This window comes from Botrytis byssoidea (assembly GCF_014898295.1).
Source record: "Botrytis byssoidea strain MUCL 94 chromosome Unknown BBYS_012, whole genome shotgun sequence".
Taxonomy (NCBI): Eukaryota; Fungi; Ascomycota; class Leotiomycetes; order Helotiales; family Sclerotiniaceae; genus Botrytis; species Botrytis byssoidea.
In genome coordinates, this window is record NW_024065853.1 from 352,416 (window position 1) to 365,787 (window position 13,372).

General features: G+C 40.0%; 2 protein-coding genes across 2 annotated transcripts; one reads left to right on the forward strand and one right to left on the reverse strand.

Annotated features, from left to right (window-relative positions):
• Positions 1 to 1,747: 1,747 nt before the first annotated feature.
• EAE97_006515 (uncharacterized protein) lies at positions 1,748 to 4,487 on the forward strand (the record flags this gene model as incomplete). Its single annotated transcript, XM_038877028.1, has 5 exons — positions 1,748 to 1,838; positions 1,907 to 2,698; positions 2,752 to 2,836; positions 2,883 to 3,149; positions 3,200 to 4,487. 5 exons carry the CDS (start codon positions 1,748 to 1,750, stop codon positions 4,485 to 4,487), a joined length of 2,523 nt encoding a protein of 840 aa, XP_038731960.1.
• Positions 4,488 to 10,613: 6,126 nt separating this feature from the next.
• Positions 10,614 to 12,731, reverse strand: EAE97_006516 (uncharacterized protein; the record flags this gene model as incomplete). The annotated part of the gene is made up of 11 exons (XM_038877029.1): positions 10,614 to 11,248; positions 11,311 to 11,381; positions 11,432 to 11,528; positions 11,577 to 11,613; positions 11,663 to 11,683; positions 11,760 to 11,838; positions 11,977 to 12,101; positions 12,129 to 12,179; positions 12,200 to 12,393; positions 12,494 to 12,547; positions 12,611 to 12,731. The coding sequence occupies 11 exons, from the start codon at positions 12,729 to 12,731 to the stop codon at positions 10,614 to 10,616; spliced, it is 1,485 nt and encodes a 494-aa protein (XP_038731961.1).
• Between the last annotated feature and the right edge of the window lie 641 nt (positions 12,732 to 13,372).

Below are 13,372 nucleotides of genomic sequence, written 5' to 3' on the forward strand. Positions count from 1 at the left end.
TCGAAGCGGCTACAGAAAGTTCAATCGAAATTCGAACGATACTGAATAGAAGGATCAGATGACCATTAAACAATGTTGTCGACGTTGCAGGCCACTGACCTCACGAACAAACAATTGCATATTATTGCGTTGCCAAGATGCATATATTAGCGGTGGATATATAAAACCCAACAAGAGATCCATTCAAACTTTTTTCACTGGCAACATCCCAGATCTCAAACGGTCCTGCGGGAACAACTATGTTTTTGACATACAGCTAGTGGAGTAGCGACAGAGCGATCCCAGAGACTAGGCAGAACTCTCAAGGCTGACATGGAGCTGGAGACTGGGATCAGTAAAGTTTCGAGAAACGGAGTTTTGATATGAGGTTAAATTTGGGGTACTGTACGATCTTCGAAGGATTCGAGGATCATCGTCTCGAGTAAGACATCAGGATAGCACTTGGTCATGAAACCATAGCCTCTTTTGCTTACTGTATTCTCTTTATTGAACCTTGCATTTCGTCGAGAGATCTCGAATTTCAAGAAGGCTGTGTTGTTGTTGTACCTTAGTTGAAGGATTCGAAAATTGCTTAAAAAAGTTAAGCCTTATGGGGCTGGGCTAGGACAACGTGGATTGCCTTACAGGATAAGCATCGCTAGCAAGGGGATATTTAATTGCATTAGATGGACCTTTCCGTGCAAAACCCACGATATGAACATAGGAAGAATGAACCAGCCAGCTCGAATTCAGGAGGAAATTACAGTCATGATATTGAAACGTAGGAAGAGGGTGAAGGTGACTTGATACATTGGTATTTCAAGCTTTAACTTGGCTCTGTAGAAAACTTTATGTGAATTGTGAATTCTTTGAGAAAATGGGGTTGTTAGAAGCAAAGATGGGATTGTGGTGGAGAGAGAAGCGGCTCCATACAAATTGAGTGGATCACGTGTTCCGTCATTTAAACTTTTATTGCTAGGTCCCTTGGTACTGGGTAATCTGTAGTTCTATCTGCTATCTAACAGCAAGCAACATAAGCAACACAGCATAAGTAAGCTGGTAAACAAGCTCAATGAATCTCGAGGACCACCATGCGCCAGGCGTTGTTTAGTGGGGAGATCGTTGTCAGAAACCAACCACCAACGTTTTATTTCCGTGGTGAGAATGGTGGATGCTTGTTTGTTTGTTCGTTCAAATGTTGGTCGGCCGTTGGCTCAAATCTCAAGGTGCAGGTAACTCTAGCAGTAACTGGAGCTTACCTAGGAAAACCATTCTCATACGTCCACTCGTATGGAAGAGCTCACAGCCCAACAATTGACAATCTCTTGGACATACCTAGGTCTTACGATATGATTATGTACAGATCTATATTCGGTCACTTTAGCACTGTTGTCATTATCATGGTAATCTTCCTCAACTTAAATCATTCAGCCGACTTGGATAGAGCGATAGAACGGAATAGATACCCTGATAGATATGGATCTAACTGTGGATTTGCGGCGCAGAAATATATGTAAACAAGGCTTATAGGGCCCAAGAGGCCAATATGGAGCCTTGCCTGGTATCCACAGCCTTCAATCTCACCTGTTCACGTAAAGATATTTTGAAGTGAGCAGGGGAGCGGCGCATACAATAAGTACAATCTTCTGTTGCATCCATAAAATGTAAACTTTTCTTCAATATATTGTTGATTTCTTTTTGTATTGCTTTTGTTGGACTTTCAAAGATTTTGTAATATAGTGATAATCGAGGGGTGTCAACGGCGACGATGAACTCCACCTGTATATCCGGTGGACAAGCAGTGATTATTCAAGATGCAGCTTCGTGGAATACTACCGGGTGTCCAAAGGGCTTTTACTGTGAGTAAAAGAACAAGTCTAAGTATTCAATTGGCATCAGGAGAAACTAATATCATCCTCTTTCGCAGGTCCAAATAATACTCTTTCAAATCTACCAGAATACTGTCCTCCAACTCCTCTTTGTCAAATACTGAGGTTCTCAGGAGGAGCATGTATACCAACCATGGGAACCTACGAACCTTCGTTTTGTCCAGCTGGATATTTCTGTCCAGAGCCAGGGAAGCTACAAAATCCATGTCCAGCGGGATCTTATTGTCGCGCAGGATCAGCTTTACCAACAAAATGTGCAATTAGCTCGAGATGCCCGGAAAGAAGTGTTAGAGATATGAATCTTGTTCCAGTGGCTATTTTAATTGTTGTGGATGTGGTAATGTTAATGGGAGCACTGGGTATAACTTTGAAACGAAAATTCAGCAATAGAGTTCGGAATCACTCGAAGGAGAAGCGATCGAATAGGAAGACATACACAAAGCCAGGAATGTTTCGAGGAAGAGAGTATTCACAAATTCATGATGAGCAATTACAGGCAGCCCGAGAGCAAAGCGATATTGCTTTGGAAGAGAGGATTATGAACCTTCAGCGAAGACCTACCGGATTTGAGGAATTGGGTAATCTGGACGAAGAGTTCTTATATGATGGTCAGAACGCGGGGGAGGAGCAAGTTATGAATACTGATTTACAACTGTTTGTTCAATCTTTGTCGAGATGCTTCGGAGGAAGTAAATTCGGATTATCCTTCGAATTCGAGGATCTGAAATTCCATCCACCAAAGGCACCGAAGCCTATTCTTTCACAAGTTTCGGGTTTGATTGACGCAGGAAGTTTATGGGGTGTAATGGGTGCTTCAGGAGCTGGAAAATGTAATTTTCCATCAATGCTCTTTTTACCTCAACTAGAAGCTAATGAGTAATAGCTACTTTTGTAAATGTTCTCATGGGTAAGACGAAAAATACTGGTGGAGTCACTAAGGTTAATGGCGTTGCTGGTGATATCTCGAAGTAAGTTCTTCTGGCGATGGTAAACTACAGCAATTAACAATAGCAGGTACAAGAAAATCATTGGATACGTACCCCAAGACGATATTGTTCTACCAGAACTTACTGTTCGGGAAAATATCCTTCATTCCGCTAGAATCAGGTTACCATGCACATGGAAGGAGGGCGAGATTCAACATCATGTTGATGTTTTACTTGCTTGTCTTCAACTTTCTCACGTCAAAGATTCATTAGTAGGTAGTACTGCTGCTCCAGTTATTTCAGGTGGCCAAAGAAAAAGAGTCAGTATTGGTATGGAATTAGCGGCTGCACCTATGTAAGTTTCCAGTCCAAAATTTCTCATTTCTTAACTCACATTATTGCTAGGGCTCTTTTCCTTGATGAACCTACTTCTGGGCTCGATGCGACAGCCGCAAATTCTATCATGAAAACTCTCAAAGCTCTCTCTCGTCTTGGTATGACAATAGTAACTATTATTCATCAACCACGACAAGAAATTTTCGAATCTCTCGATAGTCTTGTACTCCTTGGCGCAGGTCGAATGATTTACTTGGGACCTCAAGTAGGTGTAAAGCCTCATTTCGAACGTCTCGGTTTTAAATTCCCCGACCATGGTAACCCTTCCGATGTTATGGGTGATATCATTGCTGGCGAAGGTCGTCTCTACAAACGTACTGGAGATGCTAGTATCCAACCTCTTATAGAACATTGGCAAAATCATCCAGATAACGCATATGAAGATGTAAAAGGTCCTGGTGTTTCAATAGGCGAATCAAACGCTCTTGCTTCGACCATCAAAACTCGTGGTACATACTGGTATCGACAAATTTGGTTTTGTTTCCAACGTTCTCTCGTTCAACAATATCGTGTAAAAGAGTCATTTTACTTTGAGTTAGGCGTCGGTGCCGGCTCAGGTTTCTTAATCGGTCTCGCCGAACTCAATCAAAAAGGTGCAAATTTCCGTGGTATTTTCAACGAGCCATATCAATTGCTTTCTTCATCGATCGATTATAACTCTGTTCCTCAAATGGCACTTCTTGTCGGTCTGGCTATTGGTCTCACTGCTTCAGCACCAGGAGTAAAAGTATTCGGTGAGGAAAAATTGGTTTATTGGAGAGAAGCTGCAGCGGGACACAATCGCTTCGCGTATTACGTCGGAAAGGTTCTCTCGACAATGCCAAGAATGATTCTTGCAAATTTTCACTTCACAGTATTTTTTGCGTTCATGACTACACCGGTCATTGGCTGGATGGATATGTTCGCTGCTAATCTCCTTTATTTCTGGTGTATATACGGTCTCGCATCCTGCGTCTCTATGGTTACCCGTCGTGAAGACGGACCTCTTCTTTCAGTTATGGCATCTCTGATTGTTGGTGTACTTAATGGTATGTCGCCTTCTCTTAAAAAGGTACGAAGTTGGCATTTAATTTGGCTTTGGAGATCAACTCCGGGCACGTGGTTAGCGGAGGGTTATTTCACGCAGAATATTAGTCCGATGGGTTATCTGTATAATATTGAGACGGCGAAGAATGCGGTCGGGTATGATTTAGATCATTTTACCGAGGATTTGCTTATGCTGCTTGCGTTGGGGGCGGCGTACAGAGTTATTGCGTTTGTGGGGTTGAGGGGAATGTATAGACATAAGCAGAGATAGAGGGGGAGATTTGAGAGGGGGTGGTTGTGGATAAAGAGATGGTTATGATTTGGATTGTATATACTTGGGAGTTTTGGCGCGAGGGATCGGGAATACATATTTTATTGAGTACTAGAGTACTGGGATCATTTGAAATTTAGAATACCCTTTCATTTTAGGTGTGTTAGTACAAATATATGATATAACACAGCACCTTATTCTGAAAATGGCATGATTGGATTTTGGTCAATTGTTACATGAGAAAGAAAAAACAAAGCTTGACTTCATCGTACTTTTGCCCTGTGAATAACTATCAGGTAGTCATGAATGCAGATTTCCAAACAACAATTTTCCTAGCCTCCTTATGCGTTCGTTTAACAGAGCTATTTATGGAAATTTCTTCACTGTGTTTGTTTTGGGGATTATATAATCACATCATAATCTCAAATACTATTCTCATCACCAACATGAAGTGGCAAGCCTTGTTGAATCAAATTCCATCGATGATCAAGAAATTGTAATTAAGGAAGAACCCTTAGAGGAAGGAAATCTAGTCAATCAACATATTCCTATCAATGATCCGGTTTTTGGTCCAGATCTTAAGAGATAATCTATCTCGTCTCGTTCAATTCATCGCCACAAGATACTCACAGTCATTCATTTTAATCATTGTCAATTTCTTCCATCGATTTAGCAAACCAAAAGTGACGTTTACTTATCTTCTCTTCTCTTCCTGCTTTGAAAATCGAGAAGATATATATAGTTGTGGCATGTATATGTATTTTTACAGGTGACAGTAGATGTTCTAAAGAGTTGTAAAAACAGATTAGCTGTATATATTCCTAGGTGTTAGATGAGAGTCTTGTGTCGGGATTTGAGGATCTGGGATAGAGGGTCAGAGATGGAGGTTATATAGAAGTATTCTATGAAGGCTCCTGAGAAATGAGATGGACACGGAATGGGATGTGAATAATGGTACTGGGAAGTCAGAGCTTAGAGTGAATTGATAGGTTATTTGGTAAGGAAGCTGTGGGCTGGGAATCGCTATGTTGTTACAATGATATATAAAGGGATGGTGGTACATGGAGTCTTCTGCAGATAATGTATAGAGAATTGAGAGCGAGACAAACAAGATTGCTGGAGCTGTGCTCTATAACGCTCCTGAGGTCTGGTGTTTTGATTAGGATGTGACATGTTCTCAGGGGTAGCAGTGCAGATTGAGATACATGATTGAGAATAGTATATTGGCGTATCTTTGTTCTTACTGTCATCTATTACATGGCGTTGGTATCCAATCATTGTCATATCCTCCAGATACTGTTGCTATGTTGCCTGATATCCGTTGTCAATATCTTCTATCTTGAATCTATTCTCAACTTAACTAAGCTAAAATCCCCAGAGAAGTGGCTCATTGATTCCACAAGCTTATGTAGGTTTCTTTGATTATTGCAGTCACCCTCTATGCTTCTTCTTTGGAAAACAAGATAGTTTATATAGCAACGATGTTGCATTCGTCAAGTTGAATAAGCGGGGTATGTAGGTGAAGAAAATGTTGTTTGAGTATTTGATGTACCACACCTAATCTTCTTGAATACTGCGAGTCACTTAGGTCTACTACTCACATTAATATCTCATCTTCCTATAAGAGGAACTAATATCTTCTTCTATTTTAGTCTAGTGAGATGGGGGATCTCCCACACAATACAACTTAATGCGTTTGGGTTCTCCATAACCTCTAGTACCGAGAGAAAGTAAACTGTTACGTTCGAGTGCGAAGTGTGCAACGCGAATGTGAACAGCGATTCGAGAGTTGGAAGCTATGATTATTCATACTTGAGTTTGGTATGTTATTTTTATCAATCCAATTTCTCTTCTCTTCATTCGCCTCCAGTTGTTGTCGTTTGGTATTAACTCCTACCATTTCTCCCTCAAATCCGATCTCATTTTTTTACTCCTTCTTGCCGTGTCTAAGTCTATTGTCTCTATCTATCTGATCTTTGCCATATTCCGAAAAGAAAAAGATACTTTTACATGCTCATGAATGCTCCAGGCTATCTCTACACCCCAAGTGCAGAGAATTTGGAGTCCTTGTTCGTCAGCATCGGCGCCTTTTATGGGCTGGATGAGATTTGAGATAGGAATAGCGGTATATCAGTGGTGAATTGTGGGTGAAGTAAATAGAAACTACGGGATTGTTGAATCAGGGGTAGGATTCTGAGTATGTAAATCCTTCACTTATTGTTTGTTGGCTGGTGTTATTTTCGGTATTTTTTAGGTCTTCACAGTATCTCATTTCTTGTCTATATAAGAACTGTTAGATTCTAATGTTAGAATAACCAAACCTGAAAGTAACCAGGGGGAAGAACATAGGAGATCTGTTCGTGCGTGCGGTTTTAAATCATTGTTGAGATTGAGGATACTTTAATGGTTGCGGGATCTTCTGCATTTGGATGAGCAGAGATTGGGCTTGATGGTAATCTGAAGTACTCAGTAGGCAAGATAATGAAAATCCACCGTAATCTATATAATAACAGCAGGATTGGTGTTTCACTGGGGAAAAGGACAAAATTGTGCTTCACAGTTTATCAAGATCTTCATAATTTCCTCATCACAATGCGGTGTCAGTGGTGCAGCAATTTCAACATCCTATCGATGATCTGGCTGCTCTATTTTGGTCATGGTGGGAAAGTTTATATAGAGGTGAGAGATTTAGAGAGAGGATGATGTGGTGAATTAAGCTCCTATACGGGATAAGGAGGAAACACATCCAATAAAGAGGGAAATGGAGGAAGTGCGGGGTAGTGAGTTATCAGGACTAGTCTCGTTTGACTTGCGTTCGCGTTCTATTTAAGAGATCACTTTTGGACTTTCGGATTGAGCAGTAGATACTGAACTCAAAATGGCAAAGCACAATGGGTCCCTTGGAAGTACCGCGGACTATGACTGTGCAAGCAAGAATCATAGAAATTTCGAACTTCAAAATTAGAATTGAACGGAAGTCCAGATTAGGAGTAGTTCTGTCTGATAGGACTAAAAATATTGTTGTCGTTCGAGAATCTATGGTTCTCGTCACTATTTGAGCAAATTACTGTTACTTATCTAGTCAAAATTTCTGGCGCTATTTACATCGCTTATCCCACAACCCGCACCTTCTGCAGGTCTGTGAGATACCAGAGCTCGAGAACATTACCAACAATCATAAATTTAGCCTCGATTACTATGGAGCCGAATACATTGACTTTCAGGTATCTTTTATAACCTTAGAAGCTATGGAATGCCCGCTTAACGCTCTGAGTAGAAACATCAGTCATCTGCTTTGCTTGTACAACCACCGCTCCGCGATCTTGAGGTAAAAATGCGGGGCATGTCTTTGATTTTAGCATAGTGCTGACGGGAAAGATGGTGAATCATTACTCTCTGTTCAATTTGGTTCATTCCAAATCCGGAAAATGGCATCAGCGGACGGGAATCTCGGTAGCAGGTTAGTAGGCAATAGACAGGTTAACTTTGGATTTGACTGTTACTTAAGCAGCGGCTAAACTCCTGGAGTAATAGAGCAACCAATAAAACCAAGCATGTCAAACTTCGACGATATGGCTAGTCTTCTTGTCTGGTGTATCATAATTAGAATGGGTCCGCTCGCTTGTTTAGAGTAGGTGAGTAGTAACCTACATGGTGAATCTTGGTTTAACTGATACAATTTCATTATATCTCATCCTGTTAAATCTCTTTTCGTTGTCACTATGATATATTTAATGTTTACTGTCGCTGATGATAACCTTATTAACTTTGGACCATACAAATAAATTGACATTGAGCTCAGAATCCTACAGTTACTGGGCATTGTCCTTGAAAATCTGAGAAAGTGTAGAGTGCGAGACCAATCTTCAATCAAAGAAGATTTTTCTCTTAGTTAAGCCTAATCTCTCCCGGGGTTGATGGACCACTTGATATAGAGACCTACTCCTGAATCTGAAAATCAGGACACGGGGGTATGGCTTTCACCTCGCTGATCTTGGAGGGATAGTTGGTGAATCGCATGTACTAAGTGTTATCTACCCCCTTGGTGATGGATCACTGGAAGTACATATATGTACATCTATATAGAGAGAAATCTCGATGTAAACTTCTTAGTATGGCAGTAAAGACCGTTCTGAAGCTGAGGTTCAACCGATGTTAGAAAACGCCCGCTCATAGGATTCTAGCCGGAGATGTTATTGTCCCTAATTTTGGTAAAGGGATCACAAGATAGATATTCACATGCAAGAATTGGAGAGGAAGGAACGACAATAAGAATTGTGATCAGATGGGTGGAATGACTGGGTTGACGGTATTGAGAAGAAACGACGGTGAGATATTGCTGTTGGAAGTCTTAGCATTTGACATAAAAATTGAATAGAAGATAGAGATAATAAGAGAACTGTCGCAAGAGAAGCGGATCTATCGAAACTCTACCATCAATCTACGATCTCAAAGCTTGCTGGATACCAAATATCTATATTCTGTTTTTATCTTATATCTCAGGACTCACCCATCTGGACAGAAATCCTGTGATTCGTCTTGGTGTATTGGATACTTGGTAGTACTTCATCTTCTCCCATTCGTGCTTATTTATAGCTGCGAGATTCCTTCCCAAATTACCATATTTGAAGACACGGGATTCAGCTCAAGCAAAATCGCTATCCTTCTTTTAATGAGTGAATAAACGTAAAGATAAATCAATGCCTCACATAGCTACCTAGTCATGCGAGGAACCGTAAAATTTTATTCAGTAGCGAATAAAAGATAATTTCCAGTCGCAGTTGATACTCGAAAGCTATATAAATCTACGGCACACTAGGTGCAACGACCCAGTAAGTTTCGACTCCAAAGGAAAAAAGGCTTCTGATAAATGTGCGTCGTCTATCCACCAGAACTGGAAAACTCAATCGTTCAAAATACCAAATGAAATTTATCCTGATCCACGAGTCAGCGGAGGGGTTTCTATCATATGTGGGAGGGGTACCATCTGAATCAAAATAACCATATTCAGCCAGATGATAGCAAAGTTGCAAATGAAAACAGCAAGAATGCTTAAAGACAATATTGGTGATACAAAGAAGCGATAACGTGGTTTAACAGTGGCTCGGCCATATCAGTGGATCGGCCACTTCAAAATACATATAAAACCAGTCTTTTTCAATATTCATATTTTAATTATTAATCATTATTTTTGAAAAAGAAAAGAATATTAAATAATAACAAAAATTTAATTTTTTAAAAAATCTAGTTTTTATATAAATATTTTGATTATATTAGAAAAAAAGTGGAAATTGTTATAATTCTCGTTAGAAAATTTTTTTTCCTTTAATAAATATTTTAATAATTCGAATTTCTGATAAAAAATTAGACTTTTATAATATTTATATAATTAAATATCTAATAATAGATTTTTAGAAAATTATATTAATAAATAAAGAAAGTGCATGGTTATACATAGATGTATTTTGTATGTAAAAATGGTGGCCGACTCACTGATATAGCCGAGCCACTGTTAAACCACGTTAACAAAAAAGAAATCGACAAATCTTATCTGATATCATCTAGTCTCAACGACAAAACATCAGATATTAATGTTCTCTGAGAGCAAAAGACAAAAAAGACACACATAACTGGAGGTCCGAGTTTGAATGAAACTGGCGAGTACCACATTTGTCTGTCAAGCACAAAATATTATTTGCCTGAACATGCGACGATCAAAGCACAGCACCCCTTTTGTGATAAAATTTTCGTACTCCCTGAATGGCGTAGAAATGAGTACATATATACCAAAAATTCGAGAGCGTTTAACAGTAGAGTGGAATGAGGGGTCATGATAGGGGATGATTCACTAGCGACTAGCAAGTAAACCACATATTCTCATTTGAGGCTTTCAGGTACTGAGGTCATTTTCGATACAAAAGTTGATATGCTATGACACCCAATTTGCAGCTTCGAGAATGATTCGAATCGTTCTCCTTCAATAAACTCGGGTGTTTGAGAGAAGCGCGCAAAATGATTCCTTGGTTAAAGAGCTGCCAAGGTCTCATGGTCTGGTGGAATTTCATCGTTGTAAAGCTTTAAAAGTATCCGATGATATATGTGTTCATTAACACTACACCTCTCATCTCAAAAAGAGATATCCATACCATCCTCCTCCCCTCTCCTTCCCTCCCGCCCCTCTTTCTCCCCATCTCCAATTTCAATTTCAATCCCAATACTCCCCCCACCTCCACTAATACTCCTGGGTAGCGTCAAGATCAACCTCTCATGATCACGATCATTCACAATTCTAATACCCGTCTCCACCACCTCCCTCACATGATCCCTCTCAACCGTAATCGCCATTTTCGGTTTTCTGATCCCTATCTCTCCATTTCTATTTCCATTCTCAAGTCCTCTATTCTTCTTTTTCTCTTCTTCGTTCAATATTTCTCCCACCCCCACTCCAGCAGTCACAGTCGTCGTAACTGTCGGTAAATCAATAGCATCTCTGGCATAACTATAACCATCTGGTTTCGCACCATTCACACCGTTTGTACTCGTAAACAAATGATCTCGATTCGAAAATCCCATGTTCTCGGGAATAGAACGAGGACTGGAAATAAGTGGGTAGGGGGAAATAGGAGAAGGAAGAGCGCTGGTGCGGATCGTAGGGTAGGAACAGGTATGTGAATGAGCATGTGAGTAAGAACGACGCGGGAGGAAGGTAGAAGCATTGTCTTTGGAAGTTATCCAATGGAGGACTAGAACGCTGAAGAGTACTAGATGTATCTATGAGTCTTTTGAGGGTCTTCTAAAAAGACAAGATGACACAGAGACTTACTGTCGAGATTACAACACATAAGACATACCCAACCTGGCTCGCCTTTCAGCACCAATAATAAAGTCAAATTACTATGGAAAATATCAGCTATCATCCTAAATGATCAGGAGAAGTAACTTACACGACACTAGAAGTAAGCGCACAACAACTTCCAATAAAGGTGCGAAGTGCGACGGTACGTGTTTGTGAGTTTGGGTTATTCTTGTAGGAGTACAAGCCTGTATGAATTAGTTGAAAAGTGAGAAGAACTATCGATGCAGAATTACCTTGTAGTGGAACGAGAAACAAAAACGTTAGGTAGACCTATATATTTTAAGCGGATATTTGACTGCAGCGAACACTATGTGCTTACGTTGACTAGTATATCGAAAGCCTGTTGAATGTTAACAAACGTGAGCCGCCTCGAATCGAACTCGAAGAATTAGAAGAATAAGAGATAGAATACCTACAATAAGAGGTATCATCGCGACTTGTTTCATCCCAATCCGACATTCACCATTCTCATAATTGGCGAATCGGCTTTGAAATCTGAATCAACAAGAGCTCCTTTCCAACATAGACTCGGAGCCACACTCACAAGATAAAATTCAACGCGATGACTACGCAATAAGGAACTAAGAAAAGGATTAATCTTTAAACTAACGCATACAAATCAGGTGGACTAACTTAGCATTCCAATCGAGTTGAAGAGGTAAAGCGGATCTTTGATGCGCGGTTTTGACGATCGACGAATGATGAACTGTTATCTTAGTGAATGTACGAGTAAAAAAAGTAAGAGCAAATTTACAACCCTTTCAACGAGAAAATAGTATATAAACTGCTGGCTTTAGTGAATGTTGCGGTCGCTTGCAGTGAAGAAGACGTACTACCTAGAATATTGTGTAAGTACAGCTGGCTGAAGATCATGTTGGAAATTGATGGCCCAATTCAAACAAGAAACCAACGAGTCTGATTCCTTGATTTCAATACTCACTTTGGTCGTCATATAACAAGATAAGCATAATATAATAGCATTGGAGCACATATACTGCGAATAATTGACACGAAACCCCGCCGAAACAACTGCGGACCCAAGAACAAATACTAGGGAATCAAAATATATCAAAAGAACCACTGCTCAATTTGTCTATTAGTGCCAAATCTCTAGTAACAAAAGCCCGATAGATAACCCCTCCAAACTTACACCAACAAACGAGAGGGTATCGAGACCAATCCTGCACATTTTGAACGCGACGAGCTGCATAAGAGTCTTAGTATATTGTGAATCGTGCAGCTTTTCCCGTCGGGTGGATAGACTTACTCATACAGATTGCCAAAACAGCCATTGATATCATAGATAAAACAACTGAGAAGACCGTTCCAGCTCTAGGTTCATCTGCCGATGCCTCCGCCATTCGTTCCATGAGAACTCGCATCTTCATCTTCAACTTCAAATCTCAATCTCAATACATAACAATGGCGAGTGAGAAGAATTTTCGTAAAAGATGATACACATTGGAGATGTTTTCATATGTCATATTAATATTCACGTCTTGGTATGTCGAGTTGTTATCCGATTTCCATATTCTGTTATCTTCCGGATCGATTTATCGTGGAACGCCTGGTCTTAAATTCGTCCGAGGAAAGACATGATGGCTCAATTCAGCGAATCCGATGCGTTTAAACCAAGCCCTGGCTTGCATTACGAGTGACATGGCTTGATGTTGAACAAGTGATAGAAAAATCCCACGGCATGCAAAATGCGGTATGTTGAACCGAGGAAGCAAGATACTCGTGTGGAAACAAGGAATAGAAGTAGCACTGGAGAAAGTTCTATAGGTCTAGAAAGTCAATTAAAAACAGTGAGCAACGTGAAACTGTATTGTTTGTCTCTACAATATACTGAATAAACTTAGCAAAAGGAAGTGCGAAATTATGTTGTGAAACATTGTATTCGGATACATGCGTTCAACAAAGCTATTGTGTTACCAAGTCCCCGAAAATTGCGCGTGAAGTAAGGGATGAAAAAGTTCTTAAATAGAATAATATGCAAGCCACTGATCGCAAAAGAAAAAGAATTAAA